Raw genomic sequence first — 25,522 nt, 5'->3', positions numbered from 1 at the left:
CCATATGTTATTACACCCAGTACAGACACTACTGAATATTACACACTGCCCCTACTCCCCCAGGACATACACCACTAAATTGCATTACCTATACCCCCCCCCCTCATTCCCCTTATATTGCAGCCATGCACACACTATACAGCTCCCACCCCCCTCCCCCTCCAAACGCACACATTACATACAGGCAGCCCCCAGTGCACACACAGCACTAACCTGGCTGTGTTACTCCTTGCTGGGGGTGCAGGATCCCGGCAGTGTGGAGGGGGAGGCAGATCACTGCAGGCTGAGGAGCAGTGGCGTAGCTACGTTTTGGGCGCCCCCCCGCCGTTAGGGGGGGCGCCCATACCCACCCCCCGCCGCCGCCCCGTCGAGCACCCCCCCCGGCCGCCCCGTCGCCCCGCTGCCTATGCTAACCCCCTCCCTCTCCCCCGCAGTCTTACCTATCGCGCTGGTCCCGGCGGCTCCGTCCGTTCATCTGCTGAGGACCACCACAAAATGGCCGCCCCCGTACAGCAGACAGTTTCAGAGAATTGTTTGCTATATGGGGGCGGCCATTTTGTTGTGGTCCTCATCAGAAGAACGGAGCCGCCGGGACCAGCAAGATACGTAAGTCTGCGGGGGATTGGGGGGGTAACTATAGCACCGCAGCCCCCGGGGCCCCCACATGCACAGCGCCCCCCCGCGGTGGTGGGGGCTGCGGTGCTATAGTTACGCCCCTGCTGAGGAGGAAGGAAGGAAGAGCTGGCAGCAGGCCTGATGCACGGAGGCTGAGCTCACTGTGGTGGGCGGGGCCAGCTGGAGTAAAGCAGAGGCCTGGCTGCCGGCTCTCCTGCTCCTCCCAATACACTACAGTGCAGACTGACTGCTTCCTGTCAGCGCGTACACACAGCAGCAGCAGCCTCGGCCTCGCGGTGGCCGGCTGTGATGTGCTCCCTGCACGCTCCGCCCCCCACCAACTCCGCATGCGCGCATGCGCAGTCCATATTTTAATGGACGGACCCAGAAACCGAGAGAACTGTGGGGCTTTGCGGGGCAGCGGGAGGCTCTTGTGAAAGTCGGGAGCCTCCCGCTAAATGCGGGAGGGTAGGCAAGTATGCTCTTTCCTGGGCTGGTACAGGTATGTATGTATTTTGGGGCTGGTCTCACCACACCTCTCCTTTATTCATTTACAGTCCGGCAGGTGACAGCAATAACTTGAGAGGGAATCCCAGCAACTGATGAGCCGTCTCCGCATACCCCCAGTAAGTATAAGCGTCCTCCATGCTCCCTCTGTCTGCCACACTCTTTCTGCCTGGACCTCTCCACACCAACTGCCCTGTCCAACTGCTCACCCTCCTTCTGACACAGGTCATGTGACATGCTACAGACAATCTGTGCAGCTGCGGAGGATGCTGGGAATTATTCACCACTGTAAAAAAATTAACCATAGTGTGCTTCATCATGACACACAATACATTGTATAGTAGGTCATTACACTTGTACTTTGTACTGCTTCTGCACACACACATATTACAATTGTAGTTGACACCTACATTTATTGAAAACACACGTGATTATCCGGGGAGAACAAAGAATTCTCGATACGCACCTTGCACACCGATTAGTGTGAGTTCCCTGAAAGGGGGAATTCCCTTCATATATTTATTTTTCTCCTGTTATTATAGCCTAATTCATAAGGCATTATTTGTAGTTGTCATATCAGTACTATACGGGGGCGGAGCTCTCTGTCTCTTGTTTTACATATTCATCAAGAGATCTCTGGAAGGTTGCTAATTACACCAACTGACAAGTACGGTATTCTTGACTATCTGTCTATATCCCCACTGAGGATCTACTATATACAGTAATCCCACACAGTGTGGGATTATAAAACAGTATTATGCACACCCCGTTGACTGTTGACTGGCCGGCGCCACCACTAGGCAGCTCTAGGCATTTGCCTAGGGCGCCGGCACCTGGAGGGCGGCAGTTCGCCCCTCACCCCCAGCACTGTGGTACCTGTGTAAAAAAAACTTCCGTCCCCGGCGTCCCTGCTGAGTGCTGGTGCGTGCAGGGGTGTCCGTGCCGCCGGGGGAGCCTGCGGCGCTGTTATTGTGTATAAGCTTGTCGCGCCCTGGCGGGGTCCCTACAGTGAATAGAAAATAACTAGCGCGGGAAGCGCTAGTTATTTTCTATTCACTGTAGGGACCCCGCCGGGCGTGACAAGCTTATACACAATAACAGCACCGCAGGCTCCCCCAGCGGCACGGACACCCCTGCACACACCAGCACTCAGCAGAGGGACTGAAGTTTTTTTACACAGGTACCAACCTTTCCCCCCCCCCGGCACCGGGGCGCCCCCACCCCGACTCGGCCCTGACTGTCTGTAAATACCCAGTTTGTTGTATAACTGTCTCCTATTGTAAAGCGCAACGGAATATGCTGTGCTATATAAGAACCTGTTAATAAATAAATTATAATAAATATGTATGTTACTGGGCCTCATTTAATAAAGTCCATAGCAACCAATGCGATTCTAGCTGCTGTTATCCTAGTGCTATCCAAGTAATGCAGTCAGAGCCAGCGATACATAAGGCAGAGAATACCATTCATCACTCAGTTATCTGTTCCTCGGATTCATCTCTCACTATTTATGTGTTAGAATCAGCAGGGAGAGGCTGTACCAGCTCTGTTATCCCTCAGCTGCTCAGCCAGGCAGGGTGGCCATATTCCCTTATTCAGGGCCATCTGTAGTCTGATCTACAGGGAGCACGATTCCGTGCAAAAACACAATTAGGGCAAAAAATGGCGTTAGGCGGACATGGGGCGGAGTAATTGTAAAAGACTGTAAACTACATAAGGAATCTAGGATTGAACTGCAATGTATTCATAAGTTGGCATGAGGAAATGTACAGGCAGGGTCAGACTGGGCCACAGGAGTACAGGGAAATCCCCAGTGGGTCTCACTGTATGTTAAGCATGGATACTTAGAAACTACACCAAGATTCGCCTGTTGGTTAGCCCAGGTCTGTGGTAGATTTTAAGGGTAGTCCCACACCGCCCCTGATGGAGAGTAGGTGACTCTCCCACCAGCTTTCTAGTTCTATAGGATGATGATAAAAGCAGGTAAAATCCAGTGATAGCATGAAGGGGTGGGGCATTTGCCCATGTTGGGGGCAGGGCTTAATGACATAATAGTTCCTGCTTACAACTGTCATTATCCCACTCTTGCGGGGCGCCTGACAGGAGAGAGAGACAGGAGCACATGAGCACACAGGGTCTTTTTTTTAACCTGTGCTGGTGTGCACTCATCCATAGTGTGCTGCTGCTGCTGCTGCTGTGACTAAGGGTAAGATATCTTGCTAGTAATCTTTCTTTAATTAAACACATTTGTTTAATTAGAGTAGCTGGTGTCCATAATTATTTTGCTAATGTTATAATGGTATGGAGAACAGCACATCCAATAAATATAGATACGACAGTCAAGCTTCGGTCCGCCAGGTGTTCACAATAAAATCACAGTTGATACACCAAAAAAATACTTATATGCTTATGGATGAATTCACTCAAGGTCGAATTGCATTTGGAATGTATTGCATAGGTATCACATTAATCATTTATACTGTGCTAAGTGAGAAGAAAATAAATATCACAACACATGCATAGTTCCAAATAAGAAATTCCATATTGCAGGCATCCAAATTAGTATTAACCCACTTCAGTGGTATCCCTGGAAATTTTCCTGGCTGAGCTGTGTTGCAGGAGTGTGCTCTCTCCGGGCATAGCACCGGCAAGGAGGTATGCACTAGTGGTGCTTCCACAGGAAGTGACAAGCATCCTGTAAAATACCTTCCCCCATACAATGCATGAAATTCTAAATATTCTATGGAATTATTGACATTTTATAAATTATTACATGGATTTGTAAATGGAAAACATTTACAATTGACCTTGAGGCCCATACACACTGGGTGACTTTGAGCTAAAAGCTGCTCAAAACAGCATGTTTGAGGGGCTTTCAGCTCAAAGCTGCCCAGTGTGTATGGCCCGGTGATGAGACGTGACCGCTGCTGCGCGCTCCCGCATCATCGCCGGGAAAGCTGCTCATTTGCTGGTTGTACCACTATGCAACGCCGTCCTCCCCCCGCTGACGGCGCCAGGCAGGGGGAAAGCCGCTCAGTGTGTATGCAATGAGCAGCTTTCCCCCAGTCGCCCAGTGTGTATGGAACTTTAGTGGATGCTGTCTGCCCAGATTATACTGTGGACACCTCTTGTGGACGCTGCTGGAATACTGCAGAACTTCACTTATAAGTTTATCTTGAAACTAAGTACAGTACCTTACATTATGTAGTTGCAGGGGTGATGGATTTGTGTTCTTGATCTCAGATATTTGGAGGTTGATTGAGAGTAATAGCTTGTGTATGTGTTTATTTCGGAATTTAGTCCGCGTTCCCTGCTGCCAGGGGGTCGGACTGTTGTTAGCAACCTTTTAAACACTTTACATATAATTGCACTTTATCATCATATTAGACGTGATTTGATTATAGATGTCTGATTCCACTTCCAGGAAGGTGCCGTCACAAATTCCCTATTTTCAGTAATACCACAAAACCCCACTGCAAGAACGGGTTACATTGCCAGATATAAACAGCGTGCAAAGCCAAGGAGACAGTCACACTCTGGTGTGGGCGCATTTTCATTGAAATGGGTAAAGATAACCGATGATTATAAAACACGTCCCTTCGCACGTGAAAAATTATTCGCCAAGGAATGTTTGCCCCGTTCGCAGATAAAAATAACATCCGCAATTAGGGGTCGATCCTATTTGCACTGAAGGGTGCCCTTCAAACGCTGAAAATGGCACCCGAATTAAGCCGATCTCGCACACTTCGCTGGGCCGAATTCGCTTAAAATAGCTTGCACCCCAATGGAGGTGCGAGCACTTTTACGCGAATTCAGTCCGCCGTAAAGTGCGCCTGATGCCGTGATGATTCGCGAGTGCAAATACATCCGCACCTAATAGGATCAACCCTTAGTATTCTCTGAGTACACTTTCCTGGCAGGATTTCATAATGTAAAGTATAGTTACTGATATGTAGCCTCTACAAAGAACTTCGATAGACACAAAAAATCAGTTATTGGTGCTTATCTGCTGTTATCTCCTGAGATGGCAATAGCATACAAATATAATGATATGCAAAGGTATATATCCAATGAAAACGTTTCTCTCATGGGACAGGATGAAACATAAGCACATAGAATTTGACGGCAGATAAGAATCACTTGCCCCTTTTTAACTACAGTATATGCTGCCTGCAATGTATCTAGAATGTAAGCTCTCACAAGCAGGACCCTCTCTCCTCGTATGCTTTTCTTAGAACACATCTCTGTCACCCTGATAATTGCGTCAGTGTCCTGTCCCCTGATGAAACTGTCTTTATTTTCCATGTACTTGTCCTAATTTGCCTTGTACTATAATTCTTATTCTAATTATATTCTTGTTTTTCGCTCATCTGTGTATTGTTAGGTGCTGCGGAAACCTTTTGGCGCCATATAAATAAATAATGATAATAATAATACATTTATCCCAGTACTCATCGCAAGCATAACAGCATTTAGGAACGCATGCTTGAATGAAATCGCAAACGACATGTTGCGCCTATATCGATCTTCTTCATCCCAATAAGAGTTGTCCTTTACGAAGATAGAACTCATGACACAAGAGTCCTTAAGCGCGTGCATTGCCTGACCTACTCGCCGCAGGGGACACTGGGTTGGATCCGATTGGACCTCTCTCAGTGAAATTTATGACAAGATGTCCATAGGCTTCTATTATTCAACATCATCTAGAGATGGCATTTCCTGCTGGGTCTAAGCTCTGGATGTATCGCATTCCAGATCTTGGTGCATTTGAGAAATTCAGCCATACTGTACCTCCAAAGCCAGCATTTCTGGAGGTTTGACCGTGTTCTTAGCTTTGATACATCCCTCCTCTGGTGTCTAGTATAGCTGGAGGTGACCCCTTTAAACAGCCATAAAGAGTGGGAATTATGGGGGGTAATTCAGTACCACTCGCTAAGACGCGGTTGGTTGCTGCTTAGCGAGTGTCTTAATGCATCTGCCCAAATGCCCGATACAATTTGGGACCGAATGTGGATTGCTATGAGTACTTAATACTGAATCGGCCCCTGTATGTCTTGAATGGCTAGATAGACTTACTACAAAACTTTCATACAGAACCCCATCACACTCACATGCTGCATAGGTAATATCTCTGAAACATTTCACTGTTTATTATTCATTTTAATTCCGTTTTAGCAGACAAATGCGGCAGAATGCCAGGCAGTAACGTTTGACCGATACTTCTAGATATGTCCATCCAATATAACAAACCCGATGCAATTCTGTTTGTCGCCTATTTTTTGTTATTTTTCTTTGCCCCACTAAACCTGTTATGTTTGACAAGAATGCTACCACTTTCCATGAAGGTCAGGGGAGCTTTGTTGTAAAAACAAAACCCAGCTAGTAGCTGTCATCCTATTGTCTGAGCATAGCGATAACGTAACAGCCCGACACCCTCACTGGCAGAAGAAGCTTTAAATAGCACTTCAGACAAACAGAGGTTTCCGCATGAATTACTGATAAAAGAGATTTCATTGAGAAATGATTGCGTTAGCACATCTCCCAGGAATAAACAGGATCATAATTCACTATGGTCGGGCTCATCGTTCTTATTATGGCGATGAATGTAGAACACGCGGCGCACACATACAGTAGGCTACGTTTTGATTGCAGTTCTAATAGGTTATGCATTTTCTGTTCTATTAATGTCTGTAATGGCCAAATGTTATAGGTTTCCACACAGAGGAGAGGTTACTCACCATCCAATCATTTCTCCTCTCTTCACAGATAAAAGTAAGCCTGGACTTACTTTTATCCTGGACGTTCTTGTGCGAATGGGGGGGGGGGGGGGGGCGGGCGCTGAGGTCATGTGACATGATCAACCCGCCTCAAGCAGGCCACCTACATTCGCTGGGGTCTGGCCAGCGTTTTTGTGAGTGTGCCCAGAGGTTTTTGTGGGCCCATGAAACGCTGGACTGACCCCAACGACCACCCCCCCCTGCCTGTCAATCATTTTACAAACACCTCGGTGATCAAAAAACTCGACGAAGGCGTTCGCACTGGGAGTTTAAGAATGTGCACACCCCCCGCCATCGGAGACGTGCCCAATTCGCTGCTCAACGAGCAGGTCTGAATAGGCCCCCTAGTTCTGATTATTGGGAGACCATTTTGATATGATTTGTGAGATGCCCAATTTTTAAACAAAATTCTGACATTTTGCAAAGTCTGTGAATTCTACAAATCCCCCTCCAAAAGCCCTTTAAAAACATTTAAGTGATACTAGAATAATGTCAACACGGTTTAAAAACACCTGTTTTCACATGATCTTAGTAATAAATTTAGGATTTTTTTTTAATATATAAATATGCCACTAAGACTTTCCCAGAAATTTCGGCGGGCAATCTGGACCTATGGCGAACTGGGACTGTATTACAACCCATCGCGAGAATCTGTACATCGGAATATGGAAGCCTATTCCCCGTACTGTGTGACTGCCTATGCCTGATCCGGTGCGTGTGCGGTATGCTGAAATCGACCAGATTAATTCACAATTCCATTTGTGTCTGAGGGCTTGATGTACTAAGTTTGGAGAGAGATAAAGTGGCTGGTTGGCTGATACTTTATCTCTTTCTCTACATTATCTCTCTCCAAGGCTAAGTACACCTGCCCCTGAGTCACAATAGGGCCCAGTATCTGTGGAGGTTTTTCCTCATTGTGAGATCAGATGAAGCGAAGAACCAAGAAAAGGTTAGCAGATACCATGTAATGTCAGGGAGGGTACTACAGGGCTGTCTCTGGTTAGAGAAACTGCCCCAGCAGGAAAGGTGAGGATGTCACTGCCAAATGTGATAAACAATGAAAGAATTCAGTTTACACAGATGAACCATTCATGTTGTAGTGCCAAGTATCAGTGGTGAGTGACCCATTCATCTCATAGCTAGCACATTATCTCTGTCATCTGTCATATTTCCTTGTCTCATTCCTATCTATTTGTATAATTATATCTCTAATATAGAGATATACTGTACGATCTAGAGCTTACAATCTATACTACCACATGTACACGCACACAGACATTCTAGGGTTAATTTTGTTGGGAGCCAATTGACCTATTAGTATATTTTTGGATTGTGGGAGGAAACCGGAGTACCCGGAGTAAACCCACGCAAGTACGGGGAGAATATACAAACTCCGCACAGTTAGGGCCATGGTGGGTATCGAACCCATGACCTCAGTGCCATGTAGCCCCCCCCCCCCCTACCCAAATACCCAATGTTCGTGGGCATTTCCCATCTTGGAGGGGGGGCCCATGACAGTACAGTTAAGCCATGCCCCAAAGTAGCCTGCTCAACGCACTATAGAGGTAAGCAAGTCTGTTCTCAATTCAATACACTGTTTATTGTGCATCCCCATTTCACAAGAACAGATACCTGGTCTGACATTGTTCTAGTCATGTTTCAGCATATGAGTCAGATCTTTTAATTATTTTTGTTAATGTCTTATCCAGCTATTGAGAATTCCCACAGTTGGCAGACAATCCTGTCTCTATGCTGGATACTTCCTTGTGTTATATGGGAAACACCAACAATCCCCGGGCCTCTTCTATCGATGGCGGCCATGTCTTAGCTTTTGCAGGTAATATATTTATTGTACAAGGCTATCTCAGTGCAGCATGAGCCCTGCCTGGTCTACAAAGCGTGCATTGTGCATAATACGAATGACGTGTATGTGTATTATGTCACGTGTCAGAGATCATTGTATGATCATTAGTCTGGTTGTGCTAAGGATGCTCTGTAACTACTGCTAATTTCTTATACAAACGCTGGAATGAGAGTATTTGCCCAGCAAAGCACAGAACGTCAAACATCTCTTCATATGTTTGTCTTGTGTCTGTTCCATTAATTACTTTATTCATTTGTACTGTTTGCTAAATCATGAAGCTCTGTAGATTTGTAAAACTAAGCAAACATACATCCACCTTTCATCTGACCTTTGTAGTGGATAATATTGGCTCACCAAGCTGGTTTCCTGTGAGATCATTTATTGTACTTGCCTACTTTTAAATACTAGACTTAGGGAGTAGAATATGCCGCTGAAAGTGTAGTGCACCACTGAGGAGGTGAGCGGGGGCGGTGGATGAGGAGGGAGGAAGGGATGTGTACCATGCTCCGCCCAAAGGGCGTGTCTAGCTCCACATATAAGCGGGTCTATGCTTACATGCTTGTTGTGAGATATTTGTATAGAACAGTGAAAATTTATTTTTGGGATAAGTAACTATTGATACTAAAGCCCCATAAACACATGACGATATATCATTCACGATAAGATTGATAATGTTCACGATAAATCGATCATATCTTCAAGTGTGTACCTTCAATATCATTAACGATGATAGCTCCAGCAGGTCGTTAACAATATCTGCAGTTGTCTGAACATGCAGCTCAGTGTTGACTATATCATCAACGACTGGCCGTTCAGCGGGGGTCTGAGTGACATCACTAAATGATATTGTTGATGATATCGGTCAGTGCGTCCGCAAGTACTGCCAATATTGTTAACGATGACAAGAGTTCTGTAAATTGTCTAGTGTGTACCCGGCATAAGATTGCTGCCTGCTGTGACATGATATACATGATACTGTAAATGTGGTGCCTATGCAATAAATTCCAATGCAGTCTGACCTTGTGTGCATTCATCCATAAGTATGTTTTTCAGTGTATTAGATGTTGTATAAGTGGGAGAACTGGATTGCTTGCAACTTGCAGGCCCTACCAATATTACTGTAAGTTCTGCTTTCTATACCGTTATAGCATTTTCCAAATCATTATGGATAATGGATCCCAGATACTTTAATTAAATACATGTGTTTAACTAAAGATTACTAATAAATTTCCTACCCTACTGTAAGTCATATCTAACATTAGTAGTAGAAGAAGACATTATTAGAAAAAGACTTCAACAAATTCAAGAGTAGGCAGCTTTCCAGCATCCTGGCACCAGGGCTGGTGTAAGTTTTCTTGGCACTCTAGGCAAAACTTAAAACTACTGACCCACCCCCTGCAACCCAACACTGCCATCAATACCCACTTTCCAGACCCTCAAGTGAAAGTGTGAAGGTGACATCTTAGACATTCCTCATCCACCACCTGCATTAAGTATAACAAAAATACTTGTGATAGGCAGACTCTGTGGTGCTCCCTCAGATCCTGGCACCCTAGGCAGCTGCCTAAAGCTGCCTAATGGTTGAGCCGGTCCTGCCTGGTACCTTCCTAGTGAAGTGGACAAGATTACGGGTCGAGATTTAATGTTGCCCGAGTTCAGCGGCGAGATGTCCGCCAAACTCATATGTTTTTTTTAAAGGGGAATTAACTTACAAGGCAAAACCATGCCTTTGTAGGTTAATTCCCCTTAAAAAAAAAAAAAAAACATCGGCGGCATTAAATCTCGCTCTACATGGTACTCCCCAGCATTTGTAGGAGTTGCGGGGAAGGGGGCGGAGCTAAATGGTTGAAACACATAACTTAGCTCCATCCCCTCACCAACGGACTCATGATTCATTGGTGTTTCCATTTTTTGGGGGTGGGGCCTAATTACATGACTGCTTGTCCCGCCCCCTGAAGTGTCCTGCAGAGTCTCCTCTCCTGGGCCCTTATTCTGGTTGGTGCGGTCGAGCCGCATATGCGGCTCCGACCGCACCAGACGTATCCCCGCCCACACTACGGATCGCCACGGCCGTCCGTACACGGACGGCTGGCGATCCGCACGAAAATGGTGGAGGCGTACGCCTCCACCATGGTGGGAGCTGCCCCCTGCATTCGATGGTCGACGACCATCGAAGGCAGGGCCGCACGCCGCGGCAGCTCCCGCAAGCTGAGACCACACGGACAATCGTCCGTGTGGTAGCTTGTATGGGGGCTGAAAGCTGACATCCGCCGACGTCAGCTTTCCGCCCCCATGAGTGGCGTCATGCCCTCATTACCATGCGTACGCCCCGCGTTTGCATGGGAACGCCCATGAAACGCGGGGCGTACACAAAGGGAAATGAGGGGATGAAGCCCCTCACGCCCCTATACGCCCCCTTTGCGGCGGACGAAATCCGTCTGCGGCGAAGGGGGCTGCACATGCGCAGATTGACCTCTGCGCATGTGCAGAAGAAAAACATCGGCGGTACGGCCGCACGCGGGCCGTACCGCACGAATCAAAATAAGGGCCCTGGTGTCTCCCAGTGAGGACACTTACAAGGTATATAAGTATGCAGATTGAGAAAAAAAGTGACTAAGTAAGTGCGCACAACAAACTTAAAAGCAGCGCAAATCAAATTAAAGGCGACATTCAAAAACCACCTGAAAACAGATACATATAATACAATGAATAAAAAGATTTTAAGCGCTAATAAGGTCCCCAGAGATAAAAGATGTATGGGCAAATGGGTATAAAGTCACCATAGGATAATGCTCTAGTAAAGGGTAGTTCAATGTAATAATCTTCCAATGGTCAAATCCTCATCCAATTTTGGCATATTCAATAAAAAAACAAAATGCAGATAGTGCAATAACTTTAAAAACAATGTATTTTTAATAAAGATTTGCACCTACAATTTGTTCAAATGGATTAAGCATGAAAACTATCCCGAGGCACAACAAGATGGCATGCCTTGCCATTCCCGATTTGTTTATTTGACTCATTTTGGACTCCATGCTCGTTTGTCTCTCTGGTCTGCCCCACCAGCTTCCGGAGCTGGACTGCCATTCCTTGGACTCTCATGTTCCTGTTGTGAGGATTTCACCATTGGAAGATTATTACATTGAACTACCCTTTACTGGAGCATTATCAAATGGTGACTTTATACCCATTTGCCCATACACCTTTTATCTCTGGGGACCTTATTAGTGCTTAAAATCTTTTTATTCATTATATTAAAGGTATAGTATGGCTTTAATAATAAATATTCTTCTTGGACACTGGTTAATGTCTTTGATGTTCATGTTAAACTTAAAACATTGATAATAATGATTGATACAAGCAACAAACAGAATGTGATGGTGCAACAACAGTATGAGGTTATGGAGATAATAGTAATAATGTATTTACCAGCGTCACGCTTCTTCCTTGATAGACTCTGTTCCATTGCTGTGTCAGATTTCATTTCATACAAAACATTCTCCTATAGAATACAAATAGTACATTACATAGGCTCAGAATTTATCACACTCACTATAGTACATGTAGTATACTAATAAGTGCATTTTGCATTGCTCCCATACATTTGTGCAGAAAGGGGTGCGAGTACCAATTACCCCAGCCTGGGCCACTTGAATGCAGCTGACGGGGTCATATGTCCTTGAGGGGTAAATATATATAAAGCTTGGAGAATGGTATCTATTCCAATAAAGAACTTTATGTGCAAGGTGATAATGTCCAGCCAATCAGCTCCTAACGTCTTAACTCCCAATTTACATATTGGAGCTGATTGGCTGGTTCATTATCACCTTGCACATACCTCCCAACTTGAAGGGAGACGGAGGAGGGACACAGTGAAGCGCGCCTATAATCACGGCTCTCCCGCGAGGCCACGCCTCCATTTTGACGCTAAGGGGGCATGACCCAGAGGCTCTGTGAACTTTGCATGCGCCAGTATACAGTGATGTCTCTCTCCTACACATGCATCATGGGTGGCTTACGTCTTTCTGTAAACATGTGCAGGAGGCATCAAGAGACTTTGAATGGGAATAAAAACTGTGCTAATTCAAAGTAACAGGTGAAGAATCAGCGCTTGCACCAATGTTTAATTAATAAAGTATATGGATTTATTTTCTTTATTATAATAATAAAACATAAAATTTATGTGGTCACATTAATAATCTTTGTATCACTCATATCTGAGAGGTGGATCAGAGATCTTAAGAAAGTTATATTTGTCGACAAATTGACTTTCAGGATGGATGGTAATGGGATGCAGTCAAAATCCCGATGGTCAAAATCCCGACAAGGTCAAAATCCCGACATTTAAAATCCCGACAAGGTCAAAATACCGACATATAGAATGTAGTCAGGTGAAAAAGTCAACATGACTTTCGGTTGACAGGTCGCGAGGTCGACATGGGTTTTTTCACTGTTTTTTGACCCGACATGTGCTGACAGGCGGTATTTCATGCCCTACCATCCACTAGGGCGTGGTGGGAGAATAAAATAGTGTGCCCAAAGCATGGCGAGCGAAGTGAGTGATGCAAGGGGCTGCGGTTGACTTCAAACTGTGTCCATGTCAACTGTGTCGACATTCAGGTAAAAAAACTGTGAAAAACCCATGTCGACCTTGCGACCTGTTGACCGAAAGTCATGTTGACTTTTTCACCTGTCTACATTCTTAATGTCGGTATTTTGACCTTGTCAGGATTTTAAATGTCGGTATTTTGACCTTGTCGGGATTTTGACCGTCTGCCAATAGCTTTCGGTATTTTGACCATCGGGATTTTGGCCGTCGGGATTTCATACCGAATCCATGGTAATTTGCGGGTTAAGTCCACCCCACATTTCTCGCATAGTTTCTCCAGGGGGTGTCGGCCCATCGGCGCTCATCTGTTCACTAGGCTGTCATTACACGCAGCCTAGCAAAAAGGTCTGAATCAGGCCCATGGTGTCAACCTATTGACTGTCTACCTGGACATTGTTGATTTAACATTCGAATATAGGAGACGGGAAGAGCAAAGGGACGGACATCCGGCACATACCATTCACACAACAAAGCAGCATTAACACACTGGCTCCCAACTGGCCAACAGTAGGCATGCACAAGCCGGTGGGCACCAAAATTTACCGCCTCCATTATTCGTACACAGCCAACATGGCGTACAAAGGTAAAAATGAGACGCACAGAACTGAGACACTTTGACGCAGCATAATGGGTCTCAGTCAGGTTGACTCGGTCCCCTGCAAATTCGCTTGGGGACTGATGTTTCGGGTCTGCGCATGTAAATATGCGCCTGTGCAGACCCGATGTGCGAATGCCTTTTCCTCACTTTACCTGCGCACAGTGCAGGCACGTAAAGGGCGTAAAAGGGGCTGCTGCATGGGGATGCCCGGCGTTTCCGGGGTGTGCCCACAAATACGGCGGGTGTGACTGTAAAAATGCTGCGCGTCCCCATGTGAACGCAGGCGTGGTGAAGCCTGCGCGGGAAAGGTGGCTGACATCGCATGACGTCAGATCCCGCCCCGTTCTCAGCCACATCCGAGGCAAAAGTCAGTCTGTCTTGCAAACGGGTAAAATAATAATTCGATGATCAGCAATCATCGAATGATTTTGCGCCCGTACACCCGCATGTGAATGGATGAGTCAGCCTACCGTTCACTCGTCCGGCGGACAGTGTTTCCTGGCTTGCAAAGCAGCGACTGTACAATGCTCAGCGATTTAACCTGAATCAGGCCCAATATGTATTGTGGCAAAAAACATGAGGCTCCAGGGCCCAAAGATTTCTATTTCCGCGACCAGCGAGAGTGGCACGTACATCGCCGTGTCACCCTTCGCTTACCGCACACAAGTTGGTCCCGCCTGTTTACGTCATGCCCGTATTGCTCCTACTAGGACACACTCACATTGGCCTTTATTCTGATTGAGTCGGATGGCTCAGAATGCGGGCGGACAGCCGATGGTTGGTGTTTGCGCATGTGCGGAGGCGTATCTGCGCATATGCGAATGCCTCACATGTCCGAACATGGCATGAGATCCGTGCAGAAAATGATCATATGGAACCATCCGAGCAGGGGGTGGAGAGGGGCGTGAAGGGCTGATTTTGCTCATTACCATATGCGTACGCCCCGCGTTTCATGGGCGTTCCCATGAAAACGCTGGGCGTGCGTATGGTAATCTGGCCGTGATGCACGTGTAGGGGGCGGACATATGACATAGCCGGATGCCAGCTGCCCGCCCATATCCCTCCTTTTGCACGGAGAAATGCCCGAGTGGTCTGGAGCACTCAGTGCTGCCTGACCGCTCGGTCCATCATTCGATGGTTGGTGACCATCGGAGGATGGGGGAGTTGTTCACATGAAAAATCCACTCGCGGTCCGTTCGGTCGGCGTCTTACCGCATTCGGACGGTGTAAGCGATCCGTACAGAAGGCGGGGCTAAGATCACCCGGTTCCTGTCCGAAAATACGCATCCCTCCGATTCAACCAGAATAAGGGTCCTTGGGGCAGATGTATTAAGCTTTAACAAGAGATAAATCCAAGAGTGATAAGGAGAGATAAACATCCAGCCAATCACCTGCCAACTGACATGTTACAGGCTGTGTTTGAAAAAAGTCAGTAAGGAGCTGATTGGCTGGACGTTTATCTCTCTTTATCACCCTTGCATTTATCTCTTGTTAAGGCTTAATACATCTGCCCCCTTGTGCTATACGACCTCTTGCAAGGAGCACTGCAAAAATATTTCTCTGAGTTCTGGAATTTCAAGAGAATACAAAGCGTCCATATAAATGTCACCTCAGACACTCGGTGAGCTGGTTTCTGATTAAACACACAAACCCCCGAACAGCCGGGGGGATTAACTACAATGCCGGTACTAAATAGCTGAATAAATGTGTTGTTGCACACGGTAATTATGGCAGGCCGACCGCACAGGACAATGAGGCTTAGAGAACAAGACGTCTGTTCCATAACCGCACGAGAGCTGGAACCACAAACCTCAACAGTTTTCTAATCATTGCAGGATGTTGTATGGGTATATAGATATTTATTCCAACCTAGACAAAACACCGTAGCTAAGTAATTATTCGCATCCTCATTCTCATCGCCATATATAGAGAAATGTGAGTTCCCAGCTACTTTGCTGCCAGTCCGCCAAACGGAACACTGAACTTAATTCAATTAGGTACATTCAGAGGAAACGAAAACAATTTGCGAGCCTGGAGTCCTTTGGAAGCTGGTGTGATCATAATTGAAAGCTAGCTGAATCCTTGGCTTTATGTGATTGGTCCAATATAAGTTAAGCTGGCCATACACTTATACCATTTGGGCCCTTTTCACTCAATTCTGATGGATTGGGGCGAGAAATTGGGTGAAAAGTTCTCAAATCATATGCGCTTAACCTCCGATTCCGATCCACTGTCCCTAGCGCATGGAATCGGATCCGGAAATCGTGAATGCTGCAAATAAGATTGAGGCAGGATCCGGCAGCACTCGGTGGGGGTCTCATATGATACATCGGAAGCTAAAAGGACCACATATGAGTTATCAGCACAGTCACAGAATAGCAACACAACAAAACGGAATGACAACGAGTTACGTTAAAATCAAAGGATTCTTGTTTGCACTCACCAAGGACGAGAGCAGCTGAGATAGGTCCCATGATTCCAATGTCGCCTGAGAAAGTGTCACGAGTACAGGCAATGAGAAGACGAATATCCACACAAGACGCATCTTGGGACTCGCTCAGGAAATCTGGAAATCAATATAAAAAAAAAACCGCTCAATTGTCAGTTTCTATGAAAACAAAACTGCTCAACGATGACCACAATAGCAGTAATATATTATACAATGTAACCAGAGCTGCATTATTGTATGTGGGACAAGACACTGCACAGGGCTGGTAGCAGCACAGACGGTGTAATGGTTAGCGTTACTGCATCACAGCGCTGAGGTCAGGGGTTCAATTCACACCCCTAACTGTACGGAGTTTGTATATTCTCCCCGTGGTTGCGTGGGTATCCTCCGCGTACTCCGGTTTCCTCCCACAACCCAAAAATATACTGGTAGGTTAAGTGGCTCCTAACAAAAATTAGCCCTGACTGTGTGTGCATGTACATGTGGTAGGGAATATAGATTGTAAGTTCCACTGGGGCAGGGACTGATGCAAATGGTCATATATTCTCTGTAAAGCTCTGCGGAATATGTGTGCGCTATATAAATAACTGGTAATAAATAGTAGCGGTTTCTCCTACCAAGTTTTCTTTGTGCTCAAATATTGCATTAGACCAGAGAGGAGCTGCCAAGAAGAAAAGACAGGCTTCATATTATAAAGTGGGAGAATGTCTGATTAGGAAGCTCAGTTCTGTCTCCTACTAGTTACACAGTGGGCGGGTTTCTATTGCAGGTGCTAATTTACGCACAGCAAAAAATTGGCTTATTAGCCTGATAGTATCTTTTTGACTTGATGTCTACTTTTCATCCTTCAACAATTTGAATGTCTACAGAATTTGATGTGTAATTAGAAGGTTTTATTTTAGTAATTCCAGCACTGCAAGAGAACATGCTGGCATGTAAATATATGGCACGGTACTTGTGTAATATCTGGGCGCCCGATTTTTTTCATTGCATCGCATCGCATGTAATATAGTGGCATACAATTCATGCAATGCAATTTTTTATTGTAAAGACCCAATTTTTAATTGTATAGTCACCCATGGGTGATTTCATACCCCCACTATCCAACTACGCATGGAGTAGATTTTATATAGTGTGGCGAGCGCAGCGAGCCACCGAGCCCAAAGCGTGGCGAGCGGACGCAGAATACATGTAAAGTAATCCGGTGCGCTCGCCACGCTTGGGGCTCGCTGCGCTCGCCACACTATATAAAATCAACTCCATGCGTAGTTGGATAGTGGGGCTATGAAATCACCCATGGGTGACTATACAATTAAAAATCTGGTCTTTACAATGAAAAATCGCATAGCATCGCATCGCATGCCTTAAGTAGTGGCATGCAATGATAAAATCGGGCGCCCAGATAATACACAAGTACCTATGGCACTGTACGGTATTGGCGTCTAAGATACCAGTACAAATTCCAACACCAAAAAATATCAGATCTCATATAAAGTACACATAAGGGAAGTTAACACAAAGGGCCTGTTTCAGCATTCGCTGCTTGGTGAGTGGGTAAATGCCACCAGCCAGGCGAACGCACAGCCGCCCTGCGACTCCCCTCGGTAGAATTGATGTGTACGCTTACATCTCCATTCGCATGCAAGTGTATGGGGGAACACCAAATTGCCGACTCCTCCACAGTGATAGAAGCTGGGTCCTGTAGTGTGACAATATCCTGCGGACCTCTGCCACTGTCACATAGTAGGGGATGCCTAGCACCCTACACTACTGGAGTGATGTCATCGGGATTCCCTGTGGGACCACGCCCATTTAAATTAGGCTGAGTCCCGTTTATTGATCACATGCTTCTCTGCTTACATATGTATCTACAGCTATATCTATCTATCTATCTATCTATCTATCTCATCTGTAGTGAGATTTAGAGATATTTGGGTGTTTGCAGAGACTCCATACTATCCTATAACCGAGAGACAGGAGGATATGGGTTAGCTACAGTATCTTCTGTAGATTTGGGATTACAGTACATAATAATAAAACGTCCTGAGCTTGTTTGCACTGCTAACAGTTCATAAGATAACAGAGTATTTGTATTATGTTCCATCAGAAGATAAGGGATTAGTGATGTAACATTCAGCTGCTGCATAGCGGTTTGGGAGCCCAGAAGAGAGTGGGTCATCCAGAAGAGATGAATCAGGATCCCTGCGCCCCTTTCACTGCAGTCTCCCAAAACAGTTCCATTAGCTGGAAAGGACAAAAACTGGAACCAGATTGGACCCTTGAACACCAAACTGGCTCCAGTCATCAAACTGTACCGGAGCTTGTAGTGTCCGGTCCAGGAAGTGTCTTTTTGGTGTGGATGTCTGTGACAGAGAGACAGAGAGAGATTCCAGCCTCCCTGTATGTTCTGGGGATGTAGTAAAAGAACGGTCTGGACCACACGGGGAGGCTGTAATCTGTCCTTCCCCATCTCACCGGTGACAGGTGTCACAGGCCCCCCACAGAATAGACACTACAAGCTCTGGTATGGCAAAATTTGATCAACGGAGCCTGTCCGGTCTGGTTTTCTGAATCTGGTCCGGTTCCGGTTTTTACTTAGTCCCGTCCAGTAACTGCTGCAGCAACAGCCCCTCGCTCTGATAAGAAGATACAGCAGAATGCAATATACTGTACATCCCATATCGGTGCTGCTGTTCCTGAGTCCTCAAGTCATGTGTTGGGGATTTCGGCCGCAGCCTTGTGAGTCCCCTGCGAATACTGATATGCAACCCCCCCCCCCCCCCAGTCGCACGCCGCATTCATACATATAGGCTGCAACTGGATATTTAACATAAACAATAATTTGCAGGCTGTGGGGGAACACCCACATCATTTGATGGTCACCGACCACAATCACCGGGCCATACACACTGACCGGCTTTGCTGTTTTGAGCGGTTTTCAGATCAAAGTCGCCCAGTGTGTATGGGCCTTAAGAACTGCGCGTCAGAACAGCCGCGTCAGAACCCTATAATCAAATTGTGTTTTACAAACAGCTTGTGTTACAAATATGCCATATGGGAAGCCGGAATTCAAATGGAAATCAGTTCAAAATATTGTTTGCTTTAAAAGAAAACTATTTGCTTCGGGATAATAATTACTTTGTAAACATTATGGAACGTGTCAAATCATAGTTGTAACAATGTAAAGAATGTATTTCTAGACAGCAAGGCAGGTTCTCCTGGTTCTCATTGCTTAAATTTACAGAGTAAAATAAAAGGTCACCTTGAGGTACAGATACACCCAAAATGCTGTATTGAAAATCTGCTGTTCTGTGCAACCCTGATCACAGGTTACCCAGTGGGAATATTAGTTTATTGATATCACAATAAATTCAATTTGGACATACCTATGAGTTATACAGTACATGGTAAGTATAACCAAGTGATGTCATAGGTCAAGCTACATTTGCCATCCCATAAAAGTTATTTTTTTAGCAGTATGACAGCTGTAGATGTACCAGTTCATAGGCAGGGAAAACAAACATGTTACAAGACTATGAGCCGGATTTCAAGGTGCACGCAAACTACACGCAATGCCGATGTTCACACAGTTGACAAATAGTATGTATATGCAAAATATTGGATAACCCCCATGGCGCATGTTTTACCATAAGCAGTGGCAGAATTTGTTGGTGGTAAGATATAGGTGCACAGATATAGTTTGGGTCCCCTTCCTCCACCCCAACCCGAGTTCACAATATGCAACATGTGGGTGGATGACCTACCATCTACACCCGCAACTATTCGTTCATCATCTCTACCACTGCCACCTGCCCCTGGTAACATGCAGACTGCTCCTCTGCTTCCCCACATCCCAGCTGTATTGTGTACTGAGCATTGTGCTGCTGTTACCTGTGCTCATCTCTACCTCTGACACCTGCCCCTGGTAACATGCAGACTGGTACTCTGCTTCCCCACATCCCAGCTGTATTGTGTAGAAAGAATTGTGCTGCTGTTACCTGTGCTCATCTCTACCACTGACACCTGCCCCTGGTAACATGCAGACTGCTCCTCTGCTTCCCCACATCCCAGCTGTATTGTGTACTGAGCATTGTGCTGCTGTTACCTGTGCTCATCTCTACCACTGACACATGCCCCTGGTAACATGCAGACTGCTCCTCTGCTTCCCCACATCCCAGCTGTACTGTGTACTAAGCATTGTGCTGCTGTTACCTGTGCTCATCTCTACCACTGACACCCGCCCCTGGTAACATGCAGACTGCTCCTCTGCTTCCCCACATCCCAGCTGTATTGTGTACTGAGCATTGTGCTGCTGTTACCTGTGCTCATCTCTACCTCTGACACCTGCCCCTGGTAACATGCAGACTGGTACTCTGCTTCCCCACATCCCAGCTGTATTGTGTAGTAAGAATTGTGCTGCTGTTACCTGTGCTCATCTCTACCACTGACACCTGCCCCTGGTAACATGCAGACTGCTCCTCTGCTTCCCCACATCCCAGCTGTATTGTGTACTGAGCATTGTGCTGCTGTTACCTGTGCTCATCTCTACCACTGACACATGCCCCTGGTAACATGCAGACTGCTCCTCTGCTTCCCCACATCCCAGCTGTATTGTGTACTGAGCCTTGTGCTGCTGTTACCTGTGCTCATCTCTACCACTGACACCTGCCCCTGGTAACATGCAGACTGCTCCTCTGCTTCCCTACATCCCAGCTGTACTGTGTACTAAGCATTCTGCTGCTGTTACCTGTGGTCATCTCTACCACTGACACCAGCCCCTGGTAACATGCAGACTGCTCCTCTGCTTCCCTACATCCCAGCTGTATTGTGTACTAAGCATTGTGCTGCTGTTACCTGTGCTCCTCTCTACCACTGACACCTGCCCCTGGTAACATGCGGACTGCTCCTCTGCTTCCTTACATCCCAGCTGTATTGTGTACTAAGCATTGTGCTGCTGTTACCTGTGCTCATCTCTACCACTGACACCTGCCCCTGGTAACATGCAGACTGCTCCCCCACATCCCAGCTGTATTGTGTACTAAGCATTGTGCTGCTGTTACCTGTGCTCATCTCTACCACTGACACCTGCCCCTGGTAACATGCAGACTGCTCCTCTGCTTCCCCACATCCCAGCTGTATTGTGTACTGAGCATTGTGCTGCTGTTACCGGTGCTCATCTCTACCACTGACACCTGCCCCTGGTAACATGCAGACTGCTACTCTGCTTCCCTACATCTCAGCTGTATTGTGTACTAAGCATTGTGCTGCGGTTACCTGTGCTCATCTCTACCACTGACACCTGCCCCTGGTAACATGCAGACTGCTCCTCTGCTTCCCTACATCCCAGCTGTACTGTGTACTAAGCATTCTGCTGCTGTTACCTGTGCTCATCTCTACCACTGACACCAGCCCCTGGTAACATGCAGACTGGTCCTCTGCTTCCCCACATCCCAGCTGTATTGTGTACTAAGCATTGTGCTGCTGTTACCCGTGCTCATCTCTACCACTGACACCTGCCCCTGGTAACATGCAGACTGCTCCTCTGCTTCCCTACATCTCATCTGTATTGTGTACTAAGAATTGTGCTGCTGTTACATGTGCTCATCTCTACCACTGACAACTGCCCCTGGTAACATGCAGACGGCTTCTCTGCTTCCCTACATCCCAGCTGTACTGTGTACTAAGCATTGTGCTGCTGTTACCTGTGCTCATCCCTACCACTGACACCTGCCCCTGGTAACATGCAGACTGCTCCTCTGCTTCCCTACATCTCAGCTGTATTGTGTACTAAGAATTGTGCTGCTGTTACATGTGCTCATCTCTACCACTGACAACTGCCCCTGGTAACATGCAGACTGCTCCTCTGCTTCCCTACATCCCAGCTGTATTGTGTACTAAGACTTGTGCTGCTGTTATCTGTGCTCATCTCTACCACTGACACCTGCACCTGGTAACATGCAGACTGCTCCTCTGCTTCCCTACATCCCAGCTGTACTGTGTGTACTGAGAATTGTGCTGCTGTTACCCGTGCTCATCTCTACCACTGACACCTGCCCCTGGTAACATGCAGACTGCTACTCTGCTTCCCCACATCCCAGCTGTATTGTGTACTGAGCATTGTGCTGCTGTTACCCGTGCTCATCTCTACCACTGACACCTGCCCCTGGTAACATGCAGACTGCTCCTCTGCTTCCCTGCATCCCAGCTGTATTGTGTACTGAGAATTATGCTGCTGTTACCTGTGCTCATCTCTACCACTGACACCTGCCCCTGGTAACATGCAGACTGCTCCTCTGCTTCCCTACATCTCAGCTGTATTGTGTACTAAGTGCTGCTGTTACCTGTGCTCATCTCTACCACTGACACCTGCCCCTGGTAACATGCAGACTGCTACTCTGCTTCCCCACATCCCAGCTGTATTGTGTACTGAGCATTGTGCTGCTGTTACCTGTGCTCATCTCTACCACTGACACCTGCCCCTGGTAACATGCAGACTGCTCCTCTGCTTCCCTGCATCCCAGCTGTATTGTGTACTGAGAATTGTGCTGCTGTTACCTGTGCTCATCTCTACCACTGACACCTGCCCCTGGTAACATGCAGACTTCTCCTCTGCTTCCCTACATCCCAGCTGTATTGTGTACTAAGACTTGTGCTGCTGTTATCTGTGCTCATCTCTACCACTGACATTTGCCCCTGGTAACATGCAGACTGCTCCTCTGCTCCCTACATCCCAGCTGTATTGTGTACTAAGACTTGTGCTGCTGTTACCTGTGCTCATCTCTACCGCTGACACCTGCCCCTGGTAACATGCAGACTGCTCCTCTGCTTCTCTACATCTCAGCTGTATTGTGTACTAAGCATTGTGCTGCTGTTACCTGTGCTCATCTCTACCGCTGACACCTGCCCCTGGTAACATGCAGACTTCTCCTCTGCTTCCCTACATCCCAGCTGTATTGTGTACTAAGACTTGTGCTGCTGTTACCTGTGCTCATCTCTACCACTGACACCTGCCCCCGGTAACATGCAGACTGCTCCTCTGCTTCCCTACATCTCAGCTGTATTGTGTACTAAGCATTGTGCTGCTGTTACCTGTGCTCATCTCTACCACTGACACCTGCCCCTGGTAACATGCAGACTGCTCCTCTGCTTCCCCACATCCCAGCTGTATTGTGTACTAAGACTTGTGCTGTTGTTACCTGTGCTCATCTCTATCAATGACACCTGCCCCTGGTAACATGCAGACTGCTGCTCTGCTTCCCTACATCTCAGCTGTATTGTGTACTAAGCATTGTGCTGCTGTTACCTGTGCTCATCTCTACCACTGACATTTGCCCCTGGTAACATGCAGACTGCTCCTCTGCTTCTCTACAACTCAGCTGTATTGTGTACTAAGCATTGTGCTGCTGTTACCTGTGCTCATCTCTACCACTGACACCTGCCCCTGGTAACATGCAGACTGCTCCTCTGCTTCCCTACATCTCAGCTGTATTGTGTACTAAGACTTGTGCTGCTAATTGTTACCTTTGCTGTGCTTTTGTTCTTCAGTTACTATTATGTTTAGTTCTGTGTATCCTGTATTGCTCTAATGTGTGCCCTATGTACGGCGCTGCCAACCATTTGTGGCGCCTTATAAATAAAATGTAACAATAATAATAATTGCAGGGGAACTAAATGTGCGTCTCAAGTCTTGCACATTCCGTGAGCGCTACTACACAAGGGATGGCTAAACCAATGCAATTACATCATAGCCACTGCACCTCCAAAAAATGACGCCCTGGCGACAACTGAATCAGGCACTATACAGTAGTATCTCCAATTTCTGGAAGGACGAACCACAACTGTTGCTAACACAAGTTTCTAGCCAGAAAACATAGAATAATGTTTTGCTGCCATCGAGAGAGAGAGAGAAATGGAAATCTCGTGTGGTAGATATATACGTTATCATACTTGCCTACTTTTGAAAACTAGTTTCAGGGAGATTATAGTTGGCAGTAGAATTTTGCAAAGCACCCCATTGAGGGTGCGTGTCATGCTCCTCCCAAAGAGCGTGTCTAGTTCCATATATGGAGAGATTGTGAACGTGGCACGTGGAAGCGCGGGTGTGTACTGCTACATCATAGAGGAATCTTTTAAAATTACTTATATCCAAATGTAGATGAGCCCCTTACTAAAGTGCTGGGAAATGGCGCTGATGATTCAATGTAAATGTATCTGTCTCTCATTACTTTTTTCCCCAAAAATGTAACAGTGTAATGTGGGCTAGGTGACATGAGGGAGATTGGAAGAATAATGAGGGAGAGAGGGAGATTGCTGCTATTTCAGGGAGTCTCCTGCAGAATGCAGGAGGGGAGGTAACTATGATGTAACAGCATAGGCGTGCACAGCCCGCTTTCTTAGGGGGTGCACCATTGGAGGGGCGTGTCCATCACTACCTACTGGGCGTGTCCATCATCGCCTATTATTACACATAATGCTCATTAGACATAATGCCACGCACAATAATGCCCATCACACATGCCACACACAGTAATGCCCATTCCACACACCATAATGCCCATTACACATTATGTCAGGGCTTAAAAAAATGTTAGTAAAACAGGGACAATAGGGACTGTGCGCATAGAAGGCGCGCACCAAAAATTTACACCGTAATGTATATTACACATCACAACGCCATTACATAGTATATCACATTCCATAATGCCCATTACACGTTGTACGTGTAATTCCCATTACATGTTTCGCCTCACACCGTGATCCCATTACATGTTACACCTCACACCGTGATCCCATTACATGTTACGCCTCACACCGTGATCCCATTACATGTTACACCTCACACCGTGATCCCATTACATGTTACGCCTCACACCGTGATGCCCATTACATGTTACGCCTCACACTGTACATAATTTTGGGGGCGTGGCCTATACTCGCGGCTCTCCCGCGAGGCCATGCCCCCATTTTGTCGCTATGGGGGCATGACCCAGAGGCTCTGTGAGCCTCTGGCCATGCCCCCAGCCCCCTGGCTGCAGGAATAGATGCTGTGCGCATGCGCACAGCGTTTATTCCCCGCTGCTTAGCAGCTGACAGGGGGGACTCC

The 25,522-nt window shown here is 46.7% G+C and overlaps 1 protein-coding gene across 3 annotated transcripts in view; it reads right to left on the bottom strand.

Annotated features, from left to right (window-relative positions):
* The window catches only part of LOC146064792 (adhesion G protein-coupled receptor F5-like), a 199,314-nt gene that overhangs the window by 68,340 nt on the left and 105,452 nt on the right, over positions 1–25,522 (bottom strand). For all 3 annotated transcript variants that reach the window (XM_083178663.1, XM_083178666.1, XM_083178665.1), the window contains exons 2-3: positions 16,414–16,536; positions 12,193–12,265 (exon numbers count right to left, since the gene is read on the bottom strand). In XM_083178663.1, the coding sequence (XP_083034789.1) occupies positions 12,193–12,265; positions 16,414–16,515 (175 nt within the window). In that variant the 5' untranslated portion in view covers positions 16,516–16,536. The remainder of the gene's footprint in view (positions 1–12,192; positions 12,266–16,413; positions 16,537–25,522) is intronic.

Source organism: Crinia signifera, chromosome 3, assembly GCF_055691185.1.
Source record: "Crinia signifera chromosome 3, ASM5569118v1, whole genome shotgun sequence".
NCBI classification, from domain to species: Eukaryota; Metazoa; Chordata; class Amphibia; order Anura; family Myobatrachidae; genus Crinia; species Crinia signifera.
The sequence above is the reverse complement of the archived record's forward strand: the minus strand, read 5'-3'. Positions and strand labels throughout refer to the sequence as shown.